The sequence below is a fragment of the Pogona vitticeps genome, chromosome 3 (genome assembly GCF_051106095.1).
Source record: "Pogona vitticeps strain Pit_001003342236 chromosome 3, PviZW2.1, whole genome shotgun sequence".
NCBI classification, from domain to species: Eukaryota; Metazoa; Chordata; class Lepidosauria; order Squamata; family Agamidae; genus Pogona; species Pogona vitticeps.
Window position 1 is genome coordinate 264,038,184 of NC_135785.1, and position 15,272 is coordinate 264,053,455.

At 49.0% G+C, this 15,272-nt stretch overlaps 1 protein-coding gene across 3 annotated transcripts in view; it reads left to right on the plus strand.

Moving 5' to 3' along the window:
* ARRB1 (arrestin beta 1) overlaps window positions 1-15,272 on the plus strand; it is a 114,755-nt gene that overhangs the window by 69,939 nt on the left and 29,544 nt on the right. For all 3 annotated transcript variants that reach the window (XM_072993403.2, XM_072993401.2, XM_072993402.2), the window contains exon 2: window positions 4,371-4,401. In XM_072993403.2, the coding sequence (XP_072849504.1) occupies window positions 4,371-4,401 (31 nt within the window). The remainder of the gene's footprint in view (window positions 1-4,370; window positions 4,402-15,272) is intronic.

A 15,272-nucleotide genomic window follows, 5' to 3' on the forward strand; every position in this document is an offset into this window, starting at 1 on the left:
TGTTTTACAGTTTTATTTATAACCCTGTTATTGCAGGGTTACATTTTATTTTGTTATAAACTGCTCAAAATAGTGTGCTGCAGTAATAGGGCAATATATAAATTAATGAAATCCTTCAATCGCTGGGGTTGGTCCCACCATTAAGTAGTGGATGTGGGGCATCCCATAAGGATAACCCATGGTTAGTACTTCATGTTTAATCTCTGTATTTTGTTGCTTGAGAAGGGCAAGAGGGGGGGTGTCATGCTACTGGGTTTTCCTGCCTCAGCTTTCCATACTTTATACGTCTGGTTTTGGGGAGGGGGGGCTCACTGTGTGCCATGACTTGGGAGGAAGCACAGAAAGCCCCCCCCCCTTTGATGTTTCATTTGTTTTATTTATATATTTATTTTAGTTTTTAATACCACCCATCTGGCTACTAAGGCCACTCTGGGCAGCTTACAAATTCCATCGTGAACAAACAACAATAAAAAGAAGGAACCAATTAACAACTTAAAACAAAGTGCTTAAGATGCCAACTTATCTTAGGCCTGGCCCGTCAGTGGACATGATAAACTGGCAGTCATGAACTGCATAGCCTCTGTCAGAGAGCGTTGCTACCGCATAGGCCCTCCGGTCCCTTCAGGGCACCAGAGTTTGTGCCAAACCTTGACATTAAGCTTGCAGGAGTAGCATCTTTCGCTTCCTGTCATGTTTCTCTATTAGCATGGGTGTACCTTGGCTCAACCATCTCTGACACCCTCTCTCTAGATGTCGAGCTGGATAAACGCATTGGGAAAGCAGCTACCATGTTCCCTAGACTCAAAGAGAGTATGGCTCAATAAGAAGCTGACGACACATACCAAGATCCAGGTCTATAGAGCCTGTGTCCTGAGCACACTCCTGTCCTGCAGTGAGAGAAAGCTGAACACCTTCCATATGCGTTGTCTCCGACGCATTTTTGGGATCACCTGGCAGGACAAAGTCCCAAAAAGAGTAGTCCAAGAACGAGCTGGAATTTTTAGCATGTATACATTACTGAAACAGCAACGTCTACGTTGGCTTGGGCATGTTGTGAGAATAGCTGATGGTTGGATTGCAAAAGATCTCCTGGATGGAGAATGAGTGCAGGGAAAGCGCCCCAGAGGGAGACCACAGCTGCGATACAAGGAGATCTGCAAGTAGGATCTGAAGGCCTTAGGAATGGATTTTCTCAACAGATGGGAAATCCTGACCTCTGAGCATTCAGCCTGGAGGCAGGCATTGCGTCACGGCCTCTCCCAATTTGAAGAGACCCTTGTCCAGCAGGCCAAGAGGCAGTCCCGAAAGCAGCAAAATCAGGGAGCCAGATGGGGACAGATTGTATTTGTCTTCTGTGTGGAAGGGGTTGTAACTCCTGAATCGGCCTTCTCAGCCACACTAAACGCCGTTTCAGGTCCTCTATTCAGAGCACATGACCATCGTCTCTCGAGACTGAAGGATGCCTAATAAATCGCTTAGCTATAGATACAATATGTGTATCGTCATCATTTAGTTGTGTCTGACTCTTCGTGACCCCATGGACCACAGCACGTGTATAACCCCTGGCTTTAATAGATGAGGCGTTGTGCATCTAGAAGGACTGCCTAGGAGCTTACCTCCCTCTGTATCTGGCTGATGAGCCTGCTTTTGTTTTTCAGCTGGTCCCTGAGACATGAGACCACTCTGTTTGCACCTAGTACTGAAAGACTTGGGTGTCTGGAGGGATAACCTTGCAAGAGGAAGACTTCCACAGGGGCCATTCGGTCTGTGCTGACCCTCGGGCTGTTAAACTGCACTCATTCTAAATAAAGGCCAAGAATTCATTCAACCCACAGGACCATTTTGGGGGAGGGGGAGAATCATCCATTCATGGGCTCACTCCTAAGTCGCAGGAGCTGTATGGGAAATGAGGATCAAAGGGAGGGGAAGATGAAAGAAAGCAAAGAAGTCCAGCCTGGAACAGCCCTTGGACTGAACCCCAGTGCTGAGGTCATGGGGCTGCCAGAAGGATGAGGTCAGGTTGCATGATGGTTTTTCAAGATCACGTTCCTCTGTTACCCATAGCAGATGTTATGGGGAACTGCAGCACAGCCGTGGAAAACTCCCGTCTGACCGCTTCTGCTTAGCAACGTGCCGTGCAAATTAATCTGTGTCTGCTCGATATATAAACCTGCTGTGCATTACCCAAACCCTCACCCCCATTTTTCCCTTGTGCTGTCGAAGAGCAGAGACCGATCCCGTCAAAAGGTGCAACCACCATTTTCAGTAACGAGGCACGGCTGCCTCTCATAATAATGCATGGAGATATGACCCATTCTGTTAATGTTTTTGCTGCATTTATAACACCCACACCCACCCACCCACATCCTCCAGTGAGATCAAGGCAGTGTATGTAGCGGCTGCGATCCATGCTTTGTTGATGTGTTCGCTCTGTGAGGTAGGCCAGGCGACGAGAGTGTCCGTGGTTCCAAGCGAAGTGGCATCTCTACACAGATCTTCTGATGCTTTTAACTCTCTGGCGTGTGGCTTAGCCACGTTGCTGGAGAGGAGTTAAAACTGAAGCCGCCGTTTGATTTTTCTCATCGCCGTAAGTTGGAATGGACCTGATGGCATGCCATCGTTTTCGTTGTTATTATTACCCTGATATAGAAGGTTGGTTTGGCAGAGTGTGAAGCTAGGACTCAGGAGACGTGGGTTCAAATCTTTGCTCTATCATAGAAGCCCACTGATGAGGGTGGGGTGGGCACAGGTCTAACCACGCCTTACCTATCTCACGCACCACGGAAACCCTGCTAGGGTCTACCTTACGTCAGGTGACACAGAACAGCCAAGAGCGCTGATGCGGATGTAAAGGGACATTTGTGTGTCCTGGGTTTTGTCACAGCTGGAAAGGGCCATGTTTTATGGGGTTACGTCATTGTTTTGCCCATCAAGAATATCCACATTTTTTTAAAGCAAGCATGAGAACTGGGTGGATGGGATGGAATCCTAAAACATCCACGAAACTTTTATTGCACCATCTCATGGTTTCCCTTTGGGAGTGGGGAGAAGCTTTGAAGCAATGGGATTCTTTGTAGGCAAGTAACTTTAGTAGCTCGAGCGCCGGCTTATTGAAAAAAAAAGTATTTGCAAATTCCTGAGCCTGTAAAAATTACTTTTCTTTGGGGTTTTTTTTGGGGAGGAGGGGAATAAAGAGCCCGAGAATCCGGTGCCCCAGGCAGTTTTCAGCTTCTCACACCTCCCCTGGCTCGTTGACAAAAGATGAACCGTGTGTGTGTGTTTGTGTGTGTGTGTGTGTGTGTGTGTGTGTGTGTGTGTGTGTGTGTGTGTGTGTGCGCGCGCGCGTGCGCATGCATGTGTGATCATTTCATGGAAGAATGAAAGACCATTGTCTTGTAGACTTTAGACCTTGACTGTCGAGTGCTAAGATTCTGAACCTGAGAGAAAGCACAACGAGAAAGCTGGTGACTCTGAGCAGATGGTTGGAGCAGATGGTGAATGGCATCCCGGTGGTGGTCCAAACTTTCCAGGAACTCTCCAAGGTTCTGAAATGTCTCCAAGATAGGTTCAGCGAGTTAGACAGAGCCTTTAAAATTCAGACGGAAACCCAAAATGAATTCAGTACCAGCTCCCCAAAACCAGTTTATGTGCCACCGCCGAGCAAAATGGACCAATTCATCTTTCCGAGCAGACTTCCTTGAGTTTGTCAGAGTCTGGCTTTGGATCTCTGGATTTAGCCACGCTTGTGATGTTGCCACCGGGTTGTTCTTCTGCTCTCTGGCAAGGCAGAGGCTCCATAATCCTCTCCACGGTGGGAAAATTGGCCAGTCCCAGCTGGTTAAGAAGACCTCTGCAGTTCTTGTGCTGCTTCACTCAAATGCGCCGTTCCGAGTTGTGCAGCTCGGAGGTGTTGCTTTTTTTCAGACTACATCTCCCAGGAGGCCCCAGCCAGCGTGGCCACCCTGAAAGCTGTAGTCCAAAGAAGTAGCTTTTCCAAGCTCTGAGACTGCCAAGAATTGACTACCAAGAGTCTCTGTGGTCAAACGGAGGAGATGGGGCAAAATGTTGTGGCTGCTTCTAACTGCTTAAAGGAAGAGATGAGTTGGGGGCGTAGAGGGAACACTGAATTATAAGACGTGGGTGTGCAAACATGCTCTGAGGCACTTATGGGATGCCACTGGGCATGATGGCCCCCATTGAAAGAGGAGACCAAATGCATAGGTTTAACCCGAGCCCTTCCATTGAATTCAATGGAGTCGTTGTAAGGGAACCCCTTGGGATTGCTGGAGATCTTGAGAGCTGCTAAGTAGGAGCCAGACCGGCCTCTTGCGTTGCTCACTCCCTTTTCTCCTTCTCTTCTTGTTTTGCAGAGTGTTCAAGAAGGCCAGTCCTAACGGCAAGGTAGGTTGAAACTTCCTTTTTTTGATGCTTGGGTTTGGGGAGGTGGAAGGGAAGAGAGACGGACCTGGGGGAAGTTACTTCTGCGCAGTTCCAGGAATCCTCCAGCCAACCCACGGACTGGGAATTCTGGGGAGTTTGACTGCAAGGAAGTCACTTTCCCAAGCTGTGACAGCTGTAGAGGCAAAACCGAAGTCTTTGCAAGCCCGTGGTTTTCAGCAGCCACGTTCAACAGAAGGGACCTGTGGCCCTCCAGGGGGTTCCGGCCCATTTTGAAGGGGGCCACAGACCGGAGGCAAATCTTCACACACACCACCTTCTAAGGTTCCTTACGCGACCTCTCTCATCCTGATTCAGTTTATATTGGTTTCCTATTGTGTTGATGACCGTGGCCAAAAGAATTTGAGAATTTAAGAACAGTGATGTAGTTAAGAAACAGAGAAGAAAATCACAGGCAGGTAGGAAATAAAAGAAAGAAGCTTGTCCATCGGGGTAGGAGAGCCTCGGCCATTTTAGGAAGGGGTGCCAACTGTGTGTAAAGATGTGTATGCATTACTACGTTGTTCACACCGGCCTCTGCCTGCCGTCGTATTCTTGTGAGCTGTGTCCTTCGGAGGGGGGGGTCTGTCTTGTTCCTCGTGGATTGGGTAGAGATCTGCCTCCAGCGTGAAAAGTCCGTCGATTTCAATGGTGGTTGGGGTGAGACCGGCTGGGAGGCTCTCTTGACGAATCTTTGACAGGATGACGAGACAAACTTGCCTCCCACGGTTTGTGGGGGAGTCTCTCTTGAGAGCTCCGTCAGGGGCATCTACCTGAGTGGCATGGTTTTGAAAACTGAAAAAGAGGCTGTTTCCTTCTCCAAGGCTGGTTCACGTAAAAAGCCCCCCCCCCCCCCCCGCTGGACAGACCCATGTTTGGTCTTTAGAGTTTTCACAGGTCCCTGTGAAAGTTACACCTAAGCATCCCTTGTGAATCCAAGTGAATAAGCTGGAAAACTAATAAGAGTAGTGCATGAGAGGAGAAGCCCAGGATTTCAAAAGGGGAGTGGCTTTTGTTCACAGACCAGGGTAGAGAGGTAAGATTTCTGGACATTTTGGAGCCATATAAAATGGCTTTGTGGGGGGAACCTTTTTTCCCCTTTCATTTTTCTGGGTTGTTTTTCCAGGGCTTCCCCATCTCTCATTGTGGGTTGGAAGAGAGGTGGCGATCGCAAAGGGCCAGCAAAATAGGGTGGCTATGCAGGGAGATTTTTAAGTCTTTGTATGGAGGGCGGGGGGTGGTTCTGTGTCCATCCTGTCACTGCCATTTTAGGGACCTCTATTATGGCAACAGGATGGGGTCCCTGGCCTTCTAAGCAGAGGCCCGCAGTCAACACCCTCCCATTCACCCACCTTACTTCTTGTGTTATTCTGAGACATTTGGGGGAAATGGGGTGTCCCCCCCCTTCAGAGGCAGCCATAGGTTATCGTGGCTTCCATCATCCTCACCCAAGCGCTCTAGAATGAGGTGACTCTGAGGCATTTGGGGGGCAAGGAGCATCTGTTCTGAAAGAGAAAGGGGGTCGCAGTAAAAGAAATGGGGTGATCGTGTAGTTAAGCAGCCGGTCATTTTGAAAGAGGGGAACGGCCAAGCCCCTCTAAGGCTTATGGGCTAGATCCACCCTTCGTCTGGCATAGAAGACGGATTCAGGAGGGCTCGAGGGACTGGTGGCTAACGGGACCCACTCTTTTCAGGAGGTCCTCTTCTAAGCAGGACTAAAAGTCGGATGTGGCTGGCTGTTTGGGAAAGGGTACAGGTCGGTGTAGAGAGCAAGTCATGCTAAGGTGTGGTGTTCAGGGTGAGTCATGTTAAGGCGTACTGTTCTGCCTCTGGGCTGTAATGGAATTACAGTATAAGGGCCAGAATCCGATTTGCCTACCCCACTGGCTAAGTCCATCGGTGTAAATCTCACCAGCAAATGGCCGGCATGCCATAGCTAGCGCCCGCCGTGACCTCTCAACCTGTGGCTGAAATTTACATCGGTGGAGTTGCGCTGGTGCAGTGTCTCAGTTGGATTCCAGCAGTTTTCTCTGTTCTGCGATTCGAAAAAAAAAGTTACGAAATTCTGCATCAGGGCAAAGAATACCCTGGAAGGTGTATGAATTAGGCCATGTTGCTGATCTTGGGGTGGTGATGTTAGATTTGAGTTTTTGAACGACCACGTCAAGAATTCCCTAGACAGGCTGCCGTTGTCATCTGAAAAACACGAACCCCCACACTGCTAGTTTTTGCAGTTTATTGCTCACGGACTTTGAAACCTATACTTGGAGCGGCAATAGAATCTAGAGAGGAACAGAGAATCTGGAGCCTTCAGGTGGATCAGCAAAGAAAGGCCAGAAGACATTTCAATGTACAGTGGTGCCTCGCATAGCGATCATTCCGTTTAGCGATGAAATCGCTTTGCGACTAACATTTTGTGATCGCTTTTGCGATCACTTTGCGATGTTCCCTATGGGGTATTTTTGCTTTGCGATGACCGATCATCGCAAAGTGACCATTTTCGCACAGCTGATCGGCTGTTTCAAAATGGCCGCCGGGAAAAAAACATGGCCACCTGCTGTTTTCTGGGACGGATTCCTCGCTTAAGAGGCACCAGAAATGGCCGCGCTATGGAGGATCTTCGCTGAACGGTGAGTTTTAAGCCCATAGGAACACATTAATCACGTTTTCATGCGTTTCTATGGGCTTTTTTATTTCGCATTGCGACATTTTCGTTCAACAGCAATTTCGCTGGAATGAATTAACGTCGCAATGCGAGGCACCACTGTACTTCAGCTGCCTGCAAACAGCAGAGTTGAGATTTGCAGGCAGGAAAGCTGGCATTCTGGGATTTCCCCCCAACCCAGTGGGACTTAGATAAAATTGACCGGTGCTTTCTACACTTTGCGGGGAAATGGAAGATGGTCCCTCAAGACCCTTCCATCTGTCGGGGCTGAAACAAGGGCCACACCCCTGCTTTAAAAACTGAAAATGCGGGGTGGAGTGGGGTGAGGAGATAGTAATGCTGTTAAGGTGGAAGAGACTTCCTGCTCCTTGATACCTGCTGATCCTCTAGCTAGCCAAGGCACATCTTAAAAATGGGAGGAGGGTGTGTGAGTCTTGGTTCTACTCCCCGGGAAAGTATTCTTCAGCTGTGGGATATCCCATCAGCATTCCTGCTGAACCCCTACTCTCTGCATTCTTTTTTTTTAAAAACACAAAGGTTTTGTACAAAGTTTTTTGACAAGACTCAGGGGTTTGTTGCACCGAACAGTGCAATGGAAAAGATATTTTCAGTGGCCCTGGAGTCTGGGAAGTCCTCCGCCTTTCCATTACACCGTTCCAATTTGAGGGTTTTTATGGATAGTTTAGAAAGGACGTGGGTGACAATGCGGGTTAAACCACAGAAGCCTCTGGGCTGCAAGGTCAGAAGACCCGCCATTGTGAGATCGAATCCATGGGACGGAGGGAGCTCCCGTCACTTGTCCCAGTTCCTGCCAACCTAGCCGTTCAAAAGCACGTAAAAAATGTGAGTTGATAGATAGGGACCACCTCGGTGGGAAGGTCATGGCGTTCCGTGTCTAGTCGCACTGGCCACGTGACCACGGAAGGTTGTCTTCAGATAAAACGCTGGCTCTACGGCTTGGAGACGGGGATGAGCACCGGCCCCTAGAGTCGAACACGACTGGACTAAACGTCAAGGGGAACCTTTACCTTTACCTATGGATAGTTTAGTCAGTTAGGTCTCTGGCTGCAGAGCCAGAGGTTGTGAGTTCGATTTCCCCCACTGTGTCTCCTGGGAGAAGAGCCAGCCTGGGTGGCCTTGGGCCAGCTGCACAGGAGTCCCAGAACTGAGCCCAGAAGAAGGAAACCGGGAACCCTTTCTGTGTCATCTCTGCCTGGAAAACCCTAAAAACAGGGTCTCCAGAAGTCAAAACTGACTTGAATGGCACATGACGGTCTCACTCATATAGCAGACTAGAGACCAGTTTGGGGTGGGGCAGAGGGGGTTCTAGCGAACTGCTCTCGGAGTGGGGAGGAAGATTTAGCGCTGTTCTGCCCCAGCGTTGTCTCCCCTTTTCTGAACCCCAGCCTTTCTGCCTCTCCCCAGCAATAATCACGAGGGGTCCGCTCTATCCTTCACCCGGCTGGCAGGTTCAGGGTCTCCCCATGGGCTCCTCTCCTTCGGTGCCACGAAGGTGGACCTTTAGTGCTGGCTGGCAGGTTAAGGAGGCCCCAGCAAGCCGTGGTTGGTAAACAAAGCCAACCACACCATCAGAGTCTGATTCGAACACTGTGCGCATCACCGTGAGCCTCTGGGATGAGGAAGAGGGGACCTGGCAGTCGGTCGAGGCCTGCGTTCGAGGGTGCGCTGCATTCTCAGCCAGACCGGGGAGAGGTTGCTCCGAAGCTCGAGTTGTTGGCTTTTATGGTGGAAATAATAATAATGTTAAAAAACGACGGTTTGGCTCCTTATTTCTGACCCTTGCCGTTCGATTGCCTTGACTCCAAATTCAGAAAGCTTTATGCATTTTTTTAACCCCAAGGGACAGTAAAATGAATTTGTTTTGGAATGAAGAATCTGAGCTCAGAGGTTTTTGACAGCAAACCAACCTCTAAAGAAGGAGGCTGCCGTCGTTTGTGGTTGAGTGCCATCCAGCTGCTTGTGAAGTCCTAGTGACCCTGTGGTGACGCACCCAGGCATCTGCCAGCGCTTGCCAACTCAAGCCTCTGGCTCTCCCTTTAATCCACCAATCCGCCCGAGGTTCATTATTCCTCTTTTTCTGCTGCCTTTGACTTTTTGTAGCGCCGTCCATCTTTCCCAGTGAGTTTTCTCTTCTTACGCAGTGGCCAAAGCACGCCAGCCTCCGTTTCATCCCCCACACTCTGTTCCAACGCCACACTTCAAATGAATCATACCTTACTCACCCCCCTGGGTCGGCTCTCCTCATTGCTCAGGTTTTGTATCTGTGCCTAGTAAAAATCAGGAATACCCCCCCCCCCCCCAAAATCCGGATGTTCTTAGCCTTCATAAGCAAAGGCTTTGGAGAAGTGACAGCTGTGTAGGCTTCAAGGTCTCACAAAAATGTGTGTCATATATTTGCTGCAGCAAAGGGGTGCAGCTACGGTGGTAGAACCTGTTTGAAATAGAGCAGAACGCCACTCTGGGCGTTCTGCAGGTCTCTGTCCAAAAAAAGCAATTTTTCAAAGCTCGGGGGGAGCCGTTCCAGAGCAGAATCCTTGCTTGCTGCAAGAAACAAGGTGAACCTTCCACCCAAGATGAATCGAGTGGTCGTGGGAAATGGAGAGGCTTTAGATCTTTTGGATCCGGAAGTCCCAACCTAGCCAGCGGGTGGACCTCTTGGGGGATTCTGGGATAACGTGTCCAGTGGTTTCTGGGAGTTGCCCCATCTCCAAGTTCTGGGGCCCTTAACCTGTACGTCCAGGGCTCAGCTTCCCTGAGACCTGAGAAAGCTCTCTGCCTCTCCCAGCTGTCGGTATCCCTTCCCGGGTCTCCAGTGAGGACGACAACTCCTCCTCCACCCCTGGCCAAGATATTTGTCCCCCGGGCAGGGGGCTTGTTTATCCAGCATTGTTTTTTTCCAGATGAGTCACACCATCAGCTTCCAAGCCACAGGACCCGCTGGAAATGTGATTGAGGCAGAAGCTTATTGAGTTACTTAATTGGATGAACGAAGGGGTCAGAGAGTTAATGAGCTGGGCCTGGAAATAATTCCAGAGGCTTTTTGTCGAAGCCGCCACCCTTCCCTCTCTGCCCATCCGGCAGCCTGTGAAGCTGGGAACGGAAGACGGGGACCAGCCTCCGGGGAATCGGGGCAACCAGGCAAGATCAAAGGAGGGCCGGCTCGGTGCCTTTGGCTTGGTCATCCCGGAGGCTGTTTTTCTGCGTGAACGTTTGTTCTTCAGGTCAGAGGAAACCAAAACAGCTGCCCTCTTGACTCACGACGGTTTGGGAGGTGGCTCCTCTCCTGCTTGGCGAGAAGCGGGTGAAGGCCACCCTCCGGGCATCCATCGTGCCCCTCCCTACAGCGACAGTATTTCACAGAAGTGAGGACACCCCCCTCACAGTTGATATCACTTCTGTGATATACTGTAGATAGGGTGCCAGCGTGCCAGGCAGATGATTTGGAGAAGGGACGGTGGTAACCCTGCACAACTGGGGGGCTGGCAGGCTGGCCCACAGGGAGGGGGGCCTCTTGTCAGCGGGACCCCCTTCTTGGAAATTTCAGGGAGACTCACGCAGGCGGAGCAAGTGAAGATTCGAAAGCCGCCCAGATTAGTTTAGCTGCCCAGAGTAGACTTCGGTCCGCAGGGTATACATTGAATGAATGAATGAATGAATGAATGAATGAATGAATGAATGAATGAATGAATGAATGAATGAATGAATGAATGAATGAATGAATGAATGAATGAAGGGGGTTGCTGCTTTTTCTGGGCCAACAGATGGTGGGAAAGGACACAAGAGGCTGTGCTCTCCCTACTTCGGATGGCCCCATGGGCTCAAGAGTCCACTCCGAACTCTCTCTTTCCTCCTTGCCTTGTCCTCTCCTTCGACTTCCGTCATGCACCCGGAATGGATGAAGGCTCATGCTTGGAGTTTGAAACCTCCTTCAGGAGAATAAAACAACATTATTATTATTATTATTATTATTATTATTATTATTATTATTATTATTATTATTATTATTATTATTATTATTATTATTATTATTATTATTATTATTATTATTATTATTATTATTATCATCATCATCATCATCATCATCATCATCATCATCATCATCATCATTATTATTATTATTATTATTATTATTATTATTATTATTATTATTATTATTATTATTATTATTATTATTATTATTATTATTATTATTATTTTGTGTTGCCTCCTGCTTAGCGTGAGATTTGTCTCCTTCTCTGAGGATCCAGGCAAGCATAGGCACCATACTTGAAGAAGGTTGCTGACAAACTGGAGCAAACTCAGAGAAGAGCAACCAGGAGGATTAAGAGGCTGGATCCCAACCCCTAGGAGGAGGAAAGGCTGCAAGAACTGACCATGTTTAGCCTTCTAAAAGAAGACAGAAGGGAGACGAGAGGAGAACCCTCTTCAAAGACTTGAAAGGCTGTCCTTACAGAGGAGGGGCAGGATCTGTTCTCGATCATCTCAGAGTGCAGGACAGGCAACAGTGGACTCAAGCTACAGGAAGGCAGATTTACACTGAATATCAGGAAAACCTTCTTGACTGTTAGAGCAGTACAACAAGGGAACCCATGACCTCAGAGGGAGCTGGCGAGCTCTCCAACCCTGGAGGCATTCAAGAGAAATTTAGACAGCCACCTTGAAGATCTGATTTGCTTTGGATCCCAGCCTTGAGCAGGGGGTTGGACTGGATGGCCTTAAGAGGACCCTTCCAACTCAGTTATTTTACGACTCTATGGATACTGTCTTGCTGACTTTAAAGCCGCTGGTGTGTTTCCGGTGTGTACTTCATTGGTCAGGTTGAGCCGTTGGACCACCTACTGCTTAAAAGAAGCAGAGAAAGGGTGGTGTGCGTGCGTGCAGGTGAGAGGGAGCGCAATAAGAACACACCGGCCTGATCTTGGAGGCAAAGCAGATACGGTCTGCGCGGAGAGGTGGTGTGAAAGAAGCAGAAAAATGTTACGCCACGGCAAATGTGGAAAAATACCGGGCCGTCTGGCAAGGGAGATATACATTAATTAATCAATCACGTACGCCTGGTCTTACCAGTGGGAAATGGCTTGCGTCCTCCTGGAGGCAAGATAATTGCCGAAACGCTAGAACAAATATAAGGGAAAGGAAATTGTATGCATGCAACAGCTCATTAAAGCTAGTGTGATTGCTGTTGCTGTTATTAATTTCGAAAGTGCTCCGAATCCAGATACTGCACAATCAATTAGCAACCGGCAAGCCCTCTGTGCTGGCCAACAGCAAAACCATCGGATTGGGTGGGGAGGAAGGGACGGGGATGAGAAATACATAGAGCCAAGGGTGGGAAGATGGATCAGGAGGGTGTTTTAAGCCTGATGGAAAACACCCCGCCTTCTTGCCAATGAGGAGGAGGGGGAAATTGGTATTTCTGTCCTGTGCATGAAAATGAGAGCGTTGAAGATCTTCAGGCCCAATTAAAATATAATAAAGGAATGGGCCTGTAAAGATATTAAAGAGCAGAAATGAAACAAAAGGCAGCCTTTAAGGCAAGGCTGAGCCAAACGGGCCGGATGCCGGATAGGACCTCTGCCGGTGGAAGGACTCTCCTCATGAAAAGATGCCTCTCTCTGATTTTGGGGGACCCCTGTCCCCACTGCATCGTAGTTCCAACACATTCAACAGCACCTCCCCACCGCCGCCCTCTGAGGGTCGCCTTTGGGGCTCCTTTGAGGAAGAGAGGGGAGTCTTTGGAAACTTTCATTTTTGATGACACTTTGCAGAATCCCCCAACCAAAAAAAACCCCGAACCCTGCGGTTTAGGAAGAAGAAGAAGATAACGTGGGTCAATGGACAAGAAGGGAAGTCAAGCCAGCCCTGGAACTTAAAATAGCAGAATACGGTTAAAGATGACGAGTGATAAAGTGTGATACAGCCGACTGGAAGAGTTTGCTAGATGGTTGGATGGCCGCGAGCATGTGTTCGCTTCTGATAAAGGGACGCAATGGCAAGCTGCCATTCAGAGAGAGATGCCCGTGGGCCGGCCAAGACACAGATATCTCTCCCAAGGAACGACCATGTCTCTCCGTGTGCATTTGTGGGTTGGCACGGGGTCCCCTTGGCTTCCAAGCTGGCCTTCTTTGCTTGCCGTCTGCACCAACCTTTTCTTTTCCCTCCTTGTGTCCTTTTTTTTGCCTCTGTAAAGCAAAATGAGCTGCCTCTATACTTCCCCGTCGTGCTTAAAGCACTCGTGGGGTGGTGTCCATGTTAATTAATTATCCAGGCGGCCCCTTGTTCCCCCACTCTGAGCTGAGTTGAGTGACCTCAGAAGGATGGAAGGCTGAGCCAGCCTTGAGCCGCTTACCTGAACCCGTGGGAATCAAACTCAGGTTGCGAGTAGGGTCTTAACTTCAGCATGGCAGTTTTCACCAGGATCCCACCAGGCTCATTAAGGTTTAGGAATTATTTGAGAGACTGAACGAGCATGTTGCGCGGAGGGAAGAACACCTTTGCAAGAGGGATCCTCGTACATTTCCCCCTCTTTTACGCCTGCAACTTTCTGGACAAAGTTTTGCATCCTTCTGCCGGGGACGGGAATAATGGGCTCAAAGGAAGGAAACTTGCAAGCCGCCGTAAAGTGGTGGAATTCACTGGCCGACCGTTGCCTCCCCCCTTCTGAACCGAATCGTTCTCCGCACCACTGAAGTGGGAGAAGGAGGAGAGCAGGAAATGAACTTATTACAGGAAACACATTAATGCAACGTATACATAACAGGTTTTTCCCCCCAGCATGCAAATGTGGAAGCGTTCACAGAATATGTGTTGCCGCTTAGCTGGAGGCAGCGCTGGCTTAGAACTGTTCCGAACCCCACTTGGCTCAGTGATATTAGAGTTAGATGTGGGAATTCTTGCTTGTTTTGGGAAAGCAAGCTAGCCCTGTTTTCTCCTGGCCGGCGAGATACCTTTGACTCCGGGTGACCATTTGCAAGAACGAATTGTGTGCACCTTTGAGAAAATAGCAAAATAGGGGACAATAGCATAAATTGGGTTGCCACACTCCTTCCTCGCCGTTGCCTCCTTCCACGGATGTCTGTGAACTAGAAGCCTCGGGTGGGTCGCTGGTTCCCATGGGTCCCCCAGCTAGTCTTTTTCTGCTTGCATGGACTCAGCTTCTCCAAAAAAGGGGGGAAACACCAGTTCTCTGAAGAAGAATTTTTGTGCCAAGTGCGGGGACCTCGACAACAGTAAGACGCTCCTCGTCTTGTTCTGGACCTGGAGAGAAGAAATTCTGCAGGGTTTACAGCCTCAAGCCGCCCTTCTCAAGGGAAGAGACACAGAAGGAGCAAGACCATGTCATCTGGGTTGGGGTTGAAAAAAGGAAGATCCGTGATGGGTCCCTGGCTTTCTGGAGGAGCAAGTGTCAGATCCCAGAACCTGATCTAAGAAAATGTGTGGCTTGGTTTTTAAAATTTTGAGCAAACTCTATTTGTTGGGGGGTTTTTTTTGCATGCCACTGCTGACAGCAGTGGTTCCCCAGATGTTTCTGGATTGCCACTCCCAGAAGCCTTTGCCACCAGCCTGGCTGGCTGGGGTTTCTGGGAGTTGCAGTCCAAGAACACCGGGGTGAGCCAAGGATTGGGAACCACTGGTTTCCAGCAACCCTAGTTGGGTTTCTGCGGTAGATGAGCTACCTGGCTTCCTATAACTTGAGCCCATGGTTGCCTGTCCTGCACTCTGGGATGATGGAGAACAGATCTTGCCCCCTCCTCTGTGTGACTGCCTTTCAAATATTTGAAAAGTGCTATCGTATCACTTCTCCGTCTTCTTTTCTCAAGGCTAAACATGCCCAGTTCTTCCAGCCTTTCCTCATCAGGCTTGGGTTCCGGCCCCATGATCATCCTTGTCATCTTCCTCTGATCATCATCCTGGTTGCCCTCCTCTGAACTCACTCCAATTGGTCAGCATCCTTCTTAAAAATGCACTGTCCAAAATTGAAACCAGGACTCTAGGGTGAGGCCTAACACAGAAGGGAACTAGCACCTTGTGGGATTTGGAGATTGTACTTTTGTATATATAGCATTTTTAAAAAATTAATTATAATAAAAGTGAACAGCATTTCCATTGTTACACAACTATTAAAAAAACAGCAATTGGTTTACAGTCT